This window comes from Antechinus flavipes, chromosome 6 (genome assembly GCF_016432865.1).
Source record: "Antechinus flavipes isolate AdamAnt ecotype Samford, QLD, Australia chromosome 6, AdamAnt_v2, whole genome shotgun sequence".
NCBI lineage: Eukaryota > Metazoa > Chordata > Mammalia > Dasyuromorphia > Dasyuridae > Antechinus > Antechinus flavipes.
The window spans coordinates 825,197-840,412 of NC_067403.1; the positions used below are offsets into that span (position 1 = coordinate 825,197).

The 15,216-nt window shown below is 42.9% G+C and overlaps 1 protein-coding gene across 5 annotated transcripts in view; it reads left to right on the forward strand.

The window, feature by feature from the left end:
• The window catches only part of PPP2R2C (protein phosphatase 2 regulatory subunit Bgamma), a 302,284-nt gene that overhangs the window by 242,817 nt on the left and 44,251 nt on the right, over positions 1-15,216 (forward strand). For all 5 annotated transcript variants that reach the window (XM_051965769.1, XM_051965771.1, XM_051965772.1 and 2 more), the window contains 2 exons: positions 914-1,026; positions 4,765-4,942. In XM_051965769.1, the coding sequence (XP_051821729.1) occupies positions 914-1,026; positions 4,765-4,942 (291 nt within the window). The remainder of the gene's footprint in view (positions 1-913; positions 1,027-4,764; positions 4,943-15,216) is intronic.

Below are 15,216 nucleotides of genomic sequence, written 5' to 3' on the forward strand. Positions count from 1 at the left end.
AGCCGGGGAACTGGCAGGCAAATGGTCAGTCTGTTCCCTTCCTCCGTCTCTTCATAGCCTGCAATGGGAATTTGAAGCCGATCCCTCCACTGTTATCCCTAAAATCCATCAGTAATTTGTAAATAAATGATTCCCATGCTGATGCTCTTTGAACTTTGTATAAGAAAACATGATACAATAGAAACAGAGCTCTTTGGGGAGTTAGCCAGGCCCTGTGCCAGGGCGAGGCTAGAGAAATTTTTAAAAAAGGAATAATCCTGACCCTCAGAACTTTACATTCATTGGGAGAAGGGTTAGAAGATCAAGGAGATATTAGGGGAAGGCTTATCCTACTGTGCCTGGTCAATATTTCCCCACCCTCCGGAAAGAGAGTTCCCTGAGGGAAACCTACCTGCCATACCTACAATCTGATTTTGTGAGCATCACTAGGAAGAGCTGATGGAGATGCTAATGAGGACATACAAAACTGGAAAATATTCAAATATATTTCCCAGGTGGAGCCCTGGGAATTTATGAAATCATCTTCCAATGGTTGGGCGGGGAAGCCCCAGGTAAATACAATCCCAAGTCCTTAATGTATGGAAAAATGAGATATTGTTTAATAGATGAAATAAAGTGATCGGCTTCGGGAGACCCTTTTCAGGGAGGCATTCACAAAACCACCTCAGAAATTGTGTCACCCGTAATTGTGCTGGATGCCAGACTGACCTCAGAGGACCTCGCTCTGAATCCTTATGTGGGCATTAGTGAGGGGTCATTCCCTCAGGTGACCTTATTTCCTTGTCTGTAGGACAAGAAGTGATTCCTGAATCAGTCCCCTCTAGCACTAAATCCGTGATCCTAAAATGCTAAAAGAAAATCTGATAGAAGTAAAAGATGGGAATTTCACTGCTGATCTTAATGACTTTTTCAGATAAAACTATCAAATTATGGAAGGTTACTGAACGTGATAAGAGGCCTGAGGGATATAACTTAAAAGATGAAGAAGGAAAACTCAAAGACCTGTCCACAGTGACATCGCTACAGGTAAGGACCAGAGCCCTACGGACTCCCGGAGAAACGATGCTGGGATGTCACATCTTCCCTCTTAGGATGTTCGAGCCGAGGGGACCCTGGAATGTAGATCATGAAGGTGAAGGAGGGCTTTGAGGGAGCATACTGATTACCAGATACAGTGAATCCTTCATTACCCAGACCAAGAACTGGAGCCAAAGCAAGGAAGTCACTTCTCCAAAGTCACTGCAGGTTAAAGCCAAAACCAGGACTTAGGGTTCATCAAAGAGAATGCATTTGGATCCAGCAGAGCAGGCGCGTGCTAGCTGGTGACCTTCCAGTAGCTGGTGATCTTCCAGTAGCTGCTGATCTTCCATTCTTTTTGTTGTTTAATTAAAATGTAGTTTTCTTGGACTCACACGCCATGCCCACTTGCAGATGGGACTCTGCTGTTTGTTCTGGGAGAGCTGAGTTAGATGCAAGACTCCATATTGTAATGACAGCTCACTAGTGACAGCAATGACATTTCTCCCATTTCTTAGCATTTTAAGATTTCCAAAGAATTTTCCTCATGATAAGCACCTGAAGTTGGTAGTGCAGGCATTAATTTTTTTCTGATTTATCCATCAAAAAAAAAAAAAGCTTCAGAGAAATTAACCAATTTGCCAGCTTGGCTAATATGGAAATATGTTTTGTCTGACTGCATGGATATAATCTGTATCAATTTGCTTACCTTCTGGAGAAGAGGGGAGAAGGAGGAAGGAAAAAAATTAAATTTTAAATTTTAAAAATAATTTTTAAGAAAATCTATGAGTTAAGCCAGTAACAGGCAATTAAAAGAACAGAGAAGTCTACTTTAAAAAACAAACAACAGATGGCACAGTGGATAGAGTGTCAGCCCTGAAGTCTGGAGGACCTAAGTTCAAATCCTGCCTCAGACACTTAATACTGCCTAGCTGTGTGATCTTGGACAAGTCGCTTAACCCCAACTGCCTGCGGGGAGGAGGGAACTAGCAACAAAAAACAAAGAACAAAAACCTAATTTACTTGTGGTCACATCACTAGTAATATCAGAGAAATGCTACAAAGCCAGGTTTTGGACTCTAAGCACAGTCCTTTTAAATCAGCTGGATTTTAGGCAGAGTTGCAAAGGAGAAAAATCGGTCTGAAGGACCTCTTAATGCCCTCACTCCGTGATTTCATGTGGCTTGAAATCCCTCCCCTGGCGTCATGCTCCTCTGGACCTTTGCTAAATCACTTGATGATACTGATCAGGGGAGGGGGAGAACTGGGCTTGAGGAAGCTCCTGGGTAGCCTGGGGGGAATTCCAGGGGAGGCCCTGGAGCTGAGTAAGAGTAAAGTCTGGACGTGGCAGGTCTGGTGGAACAAAGTCACTGGCCAGTGACGGTGTCTAGGGGCGGAACTTGGAGGCTGGAGAATGGACCTTGGAAGAAGGGAGGCTTCAGTGGCCTGGAGGTCCTGGACTTAACGCCATTACATCCATGTACGTCATTATGTACATCATTACATCATGGAGGAAATGTGACTGCAGTGAAGGAATGGGAGACAGGGGAAGAGGGTGGAGGGTCCAAAAGCCTGGGGCAGTGCAGCATTTGAAAATCTTACTAGTGGCCCTGCTCCCCCAGCCCGAGCCACGCAGTAACTCTGTTCCCTTGGGTGGGCTGGGGGCTGCTCCCTTTCTCCCCACACCATCCCTCTAACAGAACCTCAGCAACAGTTCTATCTCCCTTAATTAGGCCCCTGTTTGACCCTCTGGATGCCCAAGTGTTTCAGTCTGAGGGTCAAGGAAAGGGGATGGGAATGAGCATTTATTAGGCACCTACTAGTGCCAGTGTCTGTCTGTCCTAAGGGCTTTATCATTTTGATGATTAGGAAGGGGAAAGGAGTTGGTCTCTGCCCTTTCTCATGAGGGCGAGCTCAGGAAAGCTTCACCAGCCTCTCTGGGGAAGGCCAGTGTCCCCCGTCTGAAGTCAGAGTCTTCGCCCCAGGCATGTCCTTCAGCAGGAAGGAGAAATGTCAGTGTTCAAGGGCCACAGTAGGGAATTATCCTTCCAAAAACAGGCAGCCTGGGGTTGGGGGTCAACAGCTGCTCTCTAGACCAGGAAGAAGGGTTCGAGTCTCACTGACCCAAGACAAGTCACTTAACCTCTTCATGCCCCGAGCATGAGACGCAAAGCTAGCTGCCCTGGGAGAGGAGCTCCCCACAAGACTGAGGGCATAGGGCTGCTCCTGCCCCAACACGATTGGGATAGTTCCAAGGGAAGATGGGATCCGGGACAAGGCAGAGCTCACCAGCACCTCTGGGGCAGGCGTTTGTCAGGGAGCTGCCACTAGGGCCACTCATAAAGAAACGGACCTTGTGTGGCCAAAAAGTCTCCTCAAGGACAAGCGGCATTCACTTCATGATAAAGCTGGTTGTCTTCCACAGGGGTCCCTCTTTGGCATCTCAGGATTTGGAAGGGATCCAGGGTTTTCACAGGCCAAACAAACTAGCAGTCAGTGAAGTAAGCCTTTCCTATGGCCAGGCTCCCTGCCTACCAAACGTGAGGAAAAAGGTGGGCTTGTAGGTGTGGGGATAATATCGTCTCCTAAGGAGGGGGCCCATCTCCGGAAGCTGCCCCCAGGGATCCGCCTCTGGGCTCTCGTTGCTCTGGAAGGCCATTCTGCAGCAGAGGGCTCCCGAGGGGTGGGAAAACCACCCCTTTAGTGATTTACTAATTCAGTTCTCACGGTGTCACAGGGAAAGAGGCTCACAGCCCCCGGGAACACTGGCCATAATGGGAGGAAAAGGCACTATTCTTTAACCTCGGCCATTGTGCACAGCGGCCTCGGCCAAGCTCTGCGGGGGACGTCCTCTGCTCTAGTCACGTGCCACCAGCCTTTCTCCATTTTCCATACCCATGAAGCATTTCAGTGGTTACAAAAGTGGTTGGAAACCATCTTGGTACTTGGAGAGTGTGTCCAAGAATGGTTTTCCCGTGTACGTCCTAGGCTGGGAATTATAAACACTGCCCCAGGAAGGTCACGAGCTGCTATGGCAATTATTAACATTTTCGTCCTATACTAAGATTCTGTCCCCACCTTCTAGGACACATTTGAAGGGGGGAAAGGGACATTTCAATATCTTCCAGGGAAGTAAATCGTTACCTATCCGCCAGGTGATGCAGAAATCTACCCCCTGGGGTCGACCTTTTGGCGCATCCTGATTCAGCAGGTCTGCACCCATCCTTAGAGTCCTACTAGGACCCACGTTTGTGTCCCCTTGCAAAGCTTTCATGATGCCATGGAGCACTGGAATAAGACTTTAGCAAAGAAGACAGAGGCCCGAGGGGGTAGAGATAAATAAAAGGAATAACTGAATGAATAAAATGGCCAGGGCATCCTTCCACATTATTTCCTTTTTTTTTTTTTTTTTGGTAAAGGGAAAGGGAAGTCCAAGTATGTAAATAATTATCTCAGAAAGAAGAATGTGATGAAATGCATAATCAAGGCTGAAATGAAGAAACTCACTTCCAGTTTGGGAGATGGTGGAAGTGAGCATTTGAGACTGGGGCCAGCACTGCCCATTGACACTTCATTGGTACTCAGTAAATGAACATAAGATCTAAGAATTTTAGAAATACCCTCCCCCTCACATCCCTCAGGAAACTGAGGCTCTGAGTCAAAACCCAGCCCATCCCTCCCTGGCCCAGAGCCCCTTCTGCTGCATCCCCCTCTCTGACATTTCCCTCTGCTTCTTCCTCGGGACAGGTGCCTGTGCTGAAGCCCATGGATCTGATGGTGGAGGTCAGCCCCCGGAGAATCTTTGCCAATGGTCACACCTATCACATCAACTCCATTTCTGTCAATAGCGACTGTGAGACATACATGTCTGCGGATGACCTCCGGATTAACCTCTGGCACTTGGCGATCACGGACAGGAGCTTCAGTATCCTTTGTGATGGTCAATGGACAAGTAGCGGTGGGGCTGTTCCATCTCAGAACCGCTGGCCACTGGCCCTGGTGCTGAACAGCATCTCATTCTGGAGAGGGAGATCTCGCTTTTAACGCCCCTGAAATCTAACTGATTTTAATGGCGTGTGGATATTCTCCTTGCGATTCTCTGAGCAACGCATGCTCCCTCAGAGCTCTTGCACGAATCCATTCTGGCCATAGCATTTGACTTGGTCATTCAGTCAGTCAGGGAACATTTGTCGGCACCTCCTCGTTGCCAGTCACTCTGCAAAGCCCCAGGATCTAATTACAGGTGGGAAAAAGTCTTTCCTCTCAAAATGCTTGCATTCTAAAGAAGGGAGAGACACACATAAGAATACAGAATTTAGATGTATCGGTAAGCTGGAACTTGTCCCCACGATGAGAGGTCTAGAAGCCATAGCAGAAGGAGGAATAGTTACAACAATAGGGTTCCGCATTTATGAGGCACTTACTATATGTATGCAGAGCACAATACTGGCACCGAGGATATGCAAAGTCTTAATGAGATATGGTTCCTATCCTTGTGTAGTTTAGGGATTGATAAAAAAGATAAGGCCCAAACTCAACCAGAAATAATATGCACAAATACATATGATGAATACATAAATACGAAAACCGCCTTTGAGAGGTACTGTGAGGGCTTCCTGGAGGTACTGCCATGTCAGTTGGGTCAGAAAATATGGCTAGAAAGTCAGTTGTTCAGCTGGGCCCAACTCTCTGTGACTCCAGTTGGAGTTTTCTTGGCAAAGGGACTGCAGTAGTTGCAATTTCCTTCTCCCGCTCATTTTCAGGAGGAAAAGAAGGGGATGGAGGGCATTTCAGGTATGGGGCTTGTAGAATAGAACAGAACAAGGTAGTATTGGACAGAATGGCATTTTGGTGAGAAGAGACATTAATACTTGTGTTCCACTCTGGCACCTGCCCAAGGCCAGATGGCTAGGTAAAATAGCAAAGGTGGCCCAACAATCCACGTCTCGGTGACTATAATTCAGGACTCCCTCACCCTGCCCTATCCCTTCCCCACCTACTTCAGTGCCTCTAAGAAAGGTAAGTTGTGAAATTCTCCTTCCAATTCTTTATGCCACACATCCTGTCTCAAAGCTCCATTCTGGCCAGAGCATTTTAACTGATCTGCTAGGCTTGAGAGGGCAGAACTTTGATCAATGGGTAGGAGACATACGAAGATAGATTTCTGTTCAGTATAAGGATAATTTCTTAAGAAGTATCTGAATGGAGAATGGTTTCCTCAAGAAGCAGTGAGCTTACCTGGGATGTCTGCAGGGAGATACAGTATGAACTCTTGCTGATGACTTTGTATATTGAATTATTACTTAGATGTGGGTTGAACTAGAGAAGGAGCTCTTAAACATTTTGTGTGTGTCACAGACCTCCTTGGCAATCTAGCCTGAAAAAGAATATCATCACCCCTTGTGAGAATTCTGTTTTTAAATTCATAAAATAATATTCATAGGGTTCCAAAGGAAATCTTTTATACAGAAGTACTGTTACCAAAAGCTTTTTTTTTTAAAGCAACACTGATTTCTTGAATCCCAGACTAAAAACCCCTAGAGTTAATAATCTCTGAGTTCATTTTAACCCTGAAATCATGACCCACTGTACTTTTTATTTTTCCATATACTAGAGGTCAGTTATTATGCACCAGGAAGTCTTTTTCTCTAGGCTAACAGCCCTTATCTTTCAGAAGTACCTTTTACAATACGATCTTGAACCTTCTCATCATCCTAGTCTTTCTTCCCTAAATACTCCAGTTTGTCAAGCATTCATCTTCCAACACAAATTTGCCTTAGAATGCAAAGCAGATTTATTTCTCAAAAGGTTCTCTATATTTTTTCAAGTAACGAAAACCAAGGGCTTCCCAGACCGGAGGGTTTGATTCCATGCAATTCAGAAAAGGGTATGAGTTGCTCAAGGCTTCAAGATTACTCTTGAGAATTTAGGTAACTTCAGCTGCATTTCTCTTGAAATTAAAAGGTAAAAGGTAGGTCAAACTCTATCTGATTCTCCCTAAGAGCAGCCCCTGGGATCATAGGGATCATGAGGGGAAAATAGGTTTAAGTACCTTTATAGGATTCATTAAGAAAATATTTTGCTATCTGAAAAAGCAGGAAAATGGAGTCTTATTGTCCTTTTTTGACAAGATCCTGTCATTGCATGGAATATGCTAATTGTTCTGTTTGGCTACTAGGTTATGAACACCACAAAATGGAGATTTGTTGTTGTTGTTGTTTTTTTAAGAAAAATTTTCTCCTCCTTCCTAGCCCCTCCAGTTACCAAGAAGCAATTTGTCCTCAATGCTTGTTTTATTTCTTGGAAGTGAAGCCATAGCATATAAAATGTCCTAGTCAGAAGGCATTTGGAGTCATAGAATATGATAGAAAAAGAATAATTCACATTTGTGTAGTTCTTAAAAGTTTAAAACATTTTCCAAATGGCAGAGTTAGAAAGAACCTTAGAACATAAAACGTTAGAACCAACAAGGATGCTAGAACCTAGGGTGCTGGAGTCAGAATGGAATTTCAAAGCCAGTATATAAAATAGGGAGTACCCAGGGCTGAGCATGGGTTTTAATCAACTAGAATCCATCTAAATAAGGAGGCAGGACATCATACCATTCACAGAGCATTTGAGGAAATTGGAGAAATTTTGCTTTGAGAAGAAAAGACTTAATAGGGGACCTGACAGCACCGTGTTTAAGTGTGTGAAGTCCTGACATATGAAAGAAGGATTAGGTCCAGCAAGAGAAATAGGTGGTATATACAGGGACAGGTTTAGGCTCATTACAGAAAATTTCCTTTTAAATTTCCAAAAACTGTCCACACTTTCCATGGGCAATTTAGAATGTTGTAAGTTTTTGTTGTTGCTGTTGTGTGTGTGTGTGTGTGTGTGTGTGTGTGTGTCAGTACATGCTTTCTCTTTGAGGCTGGATAGCTTCTTGGCAATGTAGTTGAGAAGATTCACATTCAGAGTTGAATGGAGGATCTCTGAGAAGGAAGGATAACATAAGTGTATTCAGATCAGAAGGAAATGTAGAGCTCATTGCCTCCAACTGCCCCAGGCCATGATTTTATATTTAGGGAGACTGACCAAAAGACAATTGTACAAAGTGGGGAACCTTCAATTTAGGTCATGTGATTCCAGACCCAATGGTTTAATATCCATTGGCTCCTTTCTTGAGAAGAGGGACTTCTCTCCTCATATATTTTTCCTTATTCCACAAACCAAACACAGACCTGGAGACGTCAGTCAAGAGACTATAATGGAGTCAGAGAATTGACACAAACCTTCTCATTTCTCACAGTCCCCCAGACAGAATAACGATACATAAAATAAGCCTTAAGAACAGCATTTTTGAGTCAGAGTGGTCATACCAAATATCCCAAATCTCTAAACTCTGTGGAATGAAAGCTTTCAAAATGAAGAGACCAAGCAGAAGAGATTCAGATCTTATGGGAACAGGAAGAGGCATGTATCATTGCCATTGTCCTGTGTTCCACTGGTAGTAAACCAAGGATGCTGCCATTGAGCTGACACAGAATGAGCTTACTGCCTAATACTTTTATTCAACTAGAGCTAACTACTTCTGGCCTGATTCTATATGGTCTCCATTTAAAAAGATGATAAATTGAGATAATAATAATAAGAATAATATCAGCATTCATAGCACTTAAAGCTTTTTAAAAAGAGCTTTACATATATTCTTTATCTTGATTCTCACAGCAACTCTGTGGGATAGATGATAATATTATCCTCATTTGCCAATAAATAGACTGAGGGTAAGTACTTGTCCAAGGTCATATAATTAGGACAGATCAAAGGCTGGGTTCAGACGTAAGGCCAAGTGCTTTCTGACATTTCTGAGAGACTTTTGTTTTTACCTTTCAATTCAATATTATTGTAAAACCATAAATATGTAGAAAATCAGTGGTACAAGTCAGTGGGTTCCTTTCCCATTTTTATCACGGTTATTCTCAGCACAGATTCATAAAGGTTTTATACCGCTGAGATACTTGATTCTTGGATCAGGTACCCTAGCACTAATAATGTTGGCCACGACTTTAAAAAAGCCTTTTTTGGTATCTTACAAAATGATTCCTCCATGCTTTTTACATTGTCACCTTCAGCACCAGTTTCTTCATTGTGTTATAGGTCATGTCCAGTTACTCTTCCCAAGTATAGTATCTTTCAGTTTGCTTTGATGTAGCACATCGGGGACTAACACATCAGGACCCAAGTGAGATAGTTCCACAGACATAGAGGAAAATTACAAAAATGTTAAGATTTAGTCCATTTTATGTCCTCTTCCCTTCCTGAAAATTTCAGCATGAAAGCTCTTGGATCATTTTGATCTCATGCCAACCTTTTGAGAGGTTTATATTCATTTTGATAACCTTAAATTTTGGGAGGCAATGACATTTTCAATCTTCCACCATCCTTCTCTGAGTATCTTCCAAATGTACTTGCATTATGGACTTGTCTGGTCCTGAGCTACTGTGCCTTTCCTTTTTTTTCTCAATAGCGTTTTATTTTTTTCCAAACACATGCAAAGATAGTTTTTGATATTCCCCTTTGTAAAACCTTGTCTTCCAAATTGTTCTCCCTTTCTCCCTCACCCCAATCCTCCTCAAGACAGCAAACAATTCAATATCGGTTAAACGTGTGTAATTCTTCTAAACATTTCCATATTCATCATACTATGCAACAAAAATCACATCAAAAAGGAAAAAAACCGTGAGAAATTAAAAAAAAAAAACAAGCAAATGAAAACCAATGAGCAATAACGGTGAAAATCTCTGTTTTGATCTGCACTCAGTCCCCACAGTTTCTCTCTGGATGCAGATGGCACATTCCAACACATCTATTGGAAGTGCCATGAATCTCCTCACTGGTGGAAGAGCCAAGTCCTTCCCAGTTGATCATCACATAATCTTGTTACTATGTACAATGATCTCTTAGTTCTGCTCACTTCACTTAGCATCGGTCATCTAAGTCTTCCAGTCAAAACTGAAATCAGCCTGCTCATCCTTCCTTATACAACAGTAATATTCCATTCCATTCATATGCTAGAACTTATTCAGCCATTCCTCAACAGATGGGCATCCAACCAATGTCCAGGGTTTTTGCCACAACAAAAAAGGGCTGCTACAAACATGTTTGTATCTGTGGGTTCTTTCCCTTCTTTCGTGATCTCTTTGAGATACAGGCTCTATGGAAACATTGCTGCATCCAAGGATATCTGTGTCTCTCTTCTTGCCAAAGACATTGAGTGTTTGTTAGATAAGGCAGGTCCGGGTCTCTTTTTCTTTCCCCATGATGGCAGTGACTTTACATTAGCTGCATTTCCAGTGTATACACACATACACGTGCACATACACACACACACACACACACACACACACACACACATACACTTGTGGGAGTTATGACCTTCCTGACTCCCAGTCCAGCACCTAGTTAAGGCCACACTCCTAGATCACTACCATATGGCCTGGGAGAACTCAGGGTCAACACCAGATACATCAGAAGAAATCATGGAAAAATAGCATGGAAAAGGGTGCTGGGCAATTCCTCACATGTAAAATGAAAAATTTGGACACAGATGGCTTCCGCTCTGCCTGGGCAGATTAGTATTATCTTTCCTTCTGGTGGACCCCAGCCTCATATTCCATTTTCCAATTTTCAAAGCACAACCAGTAAGCTAGGAATAGTGACCACGGATAGCAGGAAAAGCTCCCGAGAGATTATCATCAGGCTCAGTCATTGAGCTGACTCAGCAAAGCTGTGAGGGATGGGAAATGTCTGACCTTGTTAGGCTGTTGGCATCCAGCATTCCAGTGTAAGCACTTTTTTAATAGAAATTTTAGGAAGAACGTGCTTGGTAAAAATAAATAAATTCTGGCTAAATAATAATAAGTTCTATTTCCAGAGCAACTTAGACTTTTTCAAGACTTTCCTCTCAACAGAAGTTCAAGGATTCTTGTCCCCATCCCGCAAACAAGGCAGCGATATCTGAGAAAGATAAAAAAGGTTGTCCAAAGCCCCAGCTAAGAGGTGCCAGAGCCAGGACTAGAACCCGGATCTCCTACAACAAAGCTCTTTTTAACACATCATCTTTTCTCCATGCCTTAATAAATGAACTATTAGTTCATAGCAAATTAACTTTTCTCATTGTATTCATTGTGCTCCTTTATTCACTTAACAAACTGATATTCATCACTTTATTTGTTGTGCTAATCTTCTATATTTCCCTGCTCTTTTTCCTTGGATATTTTTTTAGTGGATATTTACTGGACCAAAAGAGCACCAAGCCCAGGGCACCAGTTCTCAAGAGGCCAGATTCTGAGTCCTGGAATTGTTCCTGCTCACCTAACAGCACTTACCATGTGCCAGGCACTGTGCTAAGCATTTTACACTTCTTTTCTTATTTGAGCTTCACAACAGCCCTGGGAAGTAGGTGCTATTATTATCTCCATTTTACAGTGGAGAAAACTGAGGCAACAGAGATTAAGTGGCTTGTCCAGGATCACACAGCCAACAAGTATCTGAGGCTGGATTTGCACTCAAGTCTTCCTGACTCCAGCCTGGCATTCTATTCACAATGCTACCTAACTGCCTATGTAAAAAAGTCTTTTTTTTTAAATCTATAAAATTATACATTTTATAATTTATATATAATATTTTATATATATAATATATAATATATAAAATAATATAATATATAATATAATTATAATATAATTTATATATAATATAAAATTATAAAATTTTAATCTATAAAATCCCTCTTATTTTTAATAATCAACAAACCTATGAAATTAGTTCAAAGTCAAAGGTCTGTCATGAGCCCCTACCCCTCCAAGAAAGCAAATCCTCTGTTTGGATTAGATTAGGGTCTGTGTTAGTAGGGATTAGTGGACTGTACTGGATGGAAATCAGAAAGCCAATTTCCAGAGCTCTCGAGGCCAGGAAGACGCTGAATGGCACAGCAGCAGTCAGATGATTTACCAGCGAGTCTGGATAAACAGTGGACATAAGACCATCCTTGGCTCTAAAGGATATGGTAGTCATCAGCTTAGATGGAAGAGATGCTTGTACCAAGAGACAAAATCTTTGACGATTCTTCCTCAGAGGGTGAGCCAGAGCCCTTTCCACATCACAGTTTCCTAGGTAGAAGGACTCTCCATTCCTCTTTAACCCTACTCTCCCCTCCCATACAGCTTCTGTACAATACAGAAATTATCCACCTCTTCCAAAGCTCTCCCTGGACGGAACCCATCACCTTCTGAGGCAGACTTGATTGTCAAGTCAGCATTGCCTCTTTGCAACGTTTGCTTTTAGTTCAGACCTCTGGGGTCGACCAGAACAAATCTAATCCCGCTTGTGGGATACCCGATCTAAGCTCTGTGACCTTCCTAAGCTTTTTCTTTGTCTCAGCTGCTTCAACCAACCTTCCCATGACACACACTCAAGGATGAACTCTCTCCTCTTAGCTCTCCTGGGGTCTTCCAAAAATCTTATTCCCAGGACTGCCAGCAGCAACCACCTTCTCAACAGTAGCTGGTGAGAGGCTGGCTCCCTGTATTCTCCAAGAGAAGGCGGCTTGTAAATGCAAGCATTTTTGCCATTTAATAATAGCATGTCTTGATAAGTTGAATACAGCCTATCACCCGGATTTCTCTTTTGACATCAGGAGAGTGTATTTATGATACGCAAAGAAAAAAATCCATTGATGAAAAGAGGGTAATACTATTTACCTTATTAGCCTCACAGGATTGCTAGAAAGAAAAGGTTTTGTTAACCTGTAAAATTACTACTGTTATTTCCACCCTGAGACATTTTAGTTCAAAAACAAATCCACCAGTTTGCAGCGGATCTGTGGGTAATGTTCAGCAAAGAAAAAACGAGTTTTACAATAAGTGGTTGTTTGGTGTCCCGTAGTTGCAAAAATTAAATGGTTTAATTCTTCGTAAGTATGTTTTGACACCATCTACAGATAGCTAGCATTTATCAAATGCCTACTATGTGCCAGACCATTAGGGGATCCTTCTTAAGATCGTATACACAATTCCATTAAGCAAAACTTAGAAGGAGGCTTCTCGCTGTGGGTGATACAGAGATGAACACGTCATGTGGTTCCTGTCCTACAAGGGCTTGCTTTTTGGAGAGAACTCCAGGGAAGGGACTTTTGTTTTGATTTGGGTTTTTTGTATCTCTTGCATCTAGCACAGAACTTAGATTAGGTAGGTGACGTTGAAATGCTCCTTGTCACAATGGATTAATATGATATAGATTTGACTCATAACACAAACTGGGGAGCTTACTTGCCATTTTCTAAGCTTAGAGTCAGCCCTGATGATATAAAATGATTTATTCCTTGAAAATTTGGCCAAATTCAATTACATATCGCTTAGTCCTTGTACTTCATTTGATTTAGCTGTGCTCAATCAGATTCCTTGGCTTGAGAAAGACATCTGAATGCACATCTGGGGGTTCCATCTGGAAATAATATCGGAGAGAATGAGAAATCCAACAAAAAAAGACAGGCAGGGAAGGGACTAAAAGAGTAGCTGTCGTTACTTCTTGAATGAGCTGGCCCAGGTAAAGCGCCCTGCGAGTCCAAGAGTGCTATATAAACGCTCGTCATCATTATCATTTCTGTTCTTGGTACGTGCTCAGAATAGTATGACTGACCAAGAGATCTACTCACCCTCTTTGACCCTACGCTGTTCCTTGTTATCTTTCCCTATAAAGCCTGGTAGTTCGCATCCTTAGCACTTAGCACAGTCTAGTGGATAGCTTATAAATTCAGGTGGATTTGTTTTGTTGACTCACCCTTGAAAACGCTTTAGATGAGTGAGTTAGGGTGTCCTGGGGAAGGAAAAAGCCTGGAGTCTTCCAGAAGGTGAAATTAGGAGATTTCTCTAACGGGAAGAACATGGTGGCAGACAAGATCCAGAAGAGGGCACCAGGGAGCCAAATGAAGTTGGCTTTCTGCTTTGACATGGAAGAAGGGGATGGGTTGGGGGCCGGATGCCAGATCCCTGGTGTTTATCTGGCCCCATCATTTACAAATGAATCCCTGCTTCACCAAAACAAACTAAAAAACCCCCAAAATCTCTGCCCGCTGCCCCGGGGAATTCTTCTTCTTTTAAAACAGGGCGAGCTGCAGTGGAGAAATGCTCTTTGGAGCTGGGAGTTGTATGAACATCTTGCTCTGTCCCTTCCTCTATGTGCACCCAGACAAGTGAGGACTCCCTCCTCCCAAGTTTTTTCATCTGCAAAGTGAAGGGGTCAGAATAATGACCTCTGAGACTAAAATTTCTAATCCTATGAGTAATGCAAATTCAGAAATCACTTATTAAGCACAGAACATGTGCAGGCAGTGAGTGAGACATGAAATGGAGATAAGACAAGGCCCCTTCCTGACCTGGTACTTCTAGGGATAAGCTAAAAACCCACTAACTTGGGAGTCCCCGAATAATAGTTTCATTAGAGAGCTGCCTGAGGAAGGGGAGCAGAAGGCGTGTTCGGCCATGAAACAGCGTGAGCCAATGCAGACAGGCAAGAATGTCTATGTGGTTGTGAGAACAACCACTGCCGGCTGGCTGGAGGGCTGAGTGCATCGGGGAGCACGGTATCCTATCTTTTTTAGAGCATCAAAATCGGACTAAGGATCTGCCCTCTGGGGAGCTGTCAGTTTTCAGGGGTGTAACCTAGGAACGGGATTTACACAGGGATGTGAGAAATGGCAGTGGGCTGGGAAGAGACATGAGATCATTAGGTACAATCGTACTAATGTCAGAGCTGTGAAGACCTCAACGAGGATGGGATGGGGAGGATGGAAAAGGGAAAGGCAGGTTGGAGTCGCTGGAAAAAGTTGGGGATTCAGTCATTAGGGAAAGAATGAGAGAGAGAGGTAGGAATCTGAAATTACTCTCTTAGTGTCTCAGGGGGCACAATGGTTTTATTACAAGAAATAAAATCAGAATCTACATGCATAGCACTGTAAGGGACCAGTGTGGTCTAGGCCAGTTGTTCTTAATCTGGGGCCCACAGACTCTGAAAAGGCTCCTCGGGAGACTGCAAGGGATTCACAAACTTAGATGGGAAAAAATCCCATCTTTATTTTCATTAGCTGAAATTTAACATTTCATTCAATTATTCATTATAACATAATTCATTACAACATAATAAAGGGATCCACAGGTT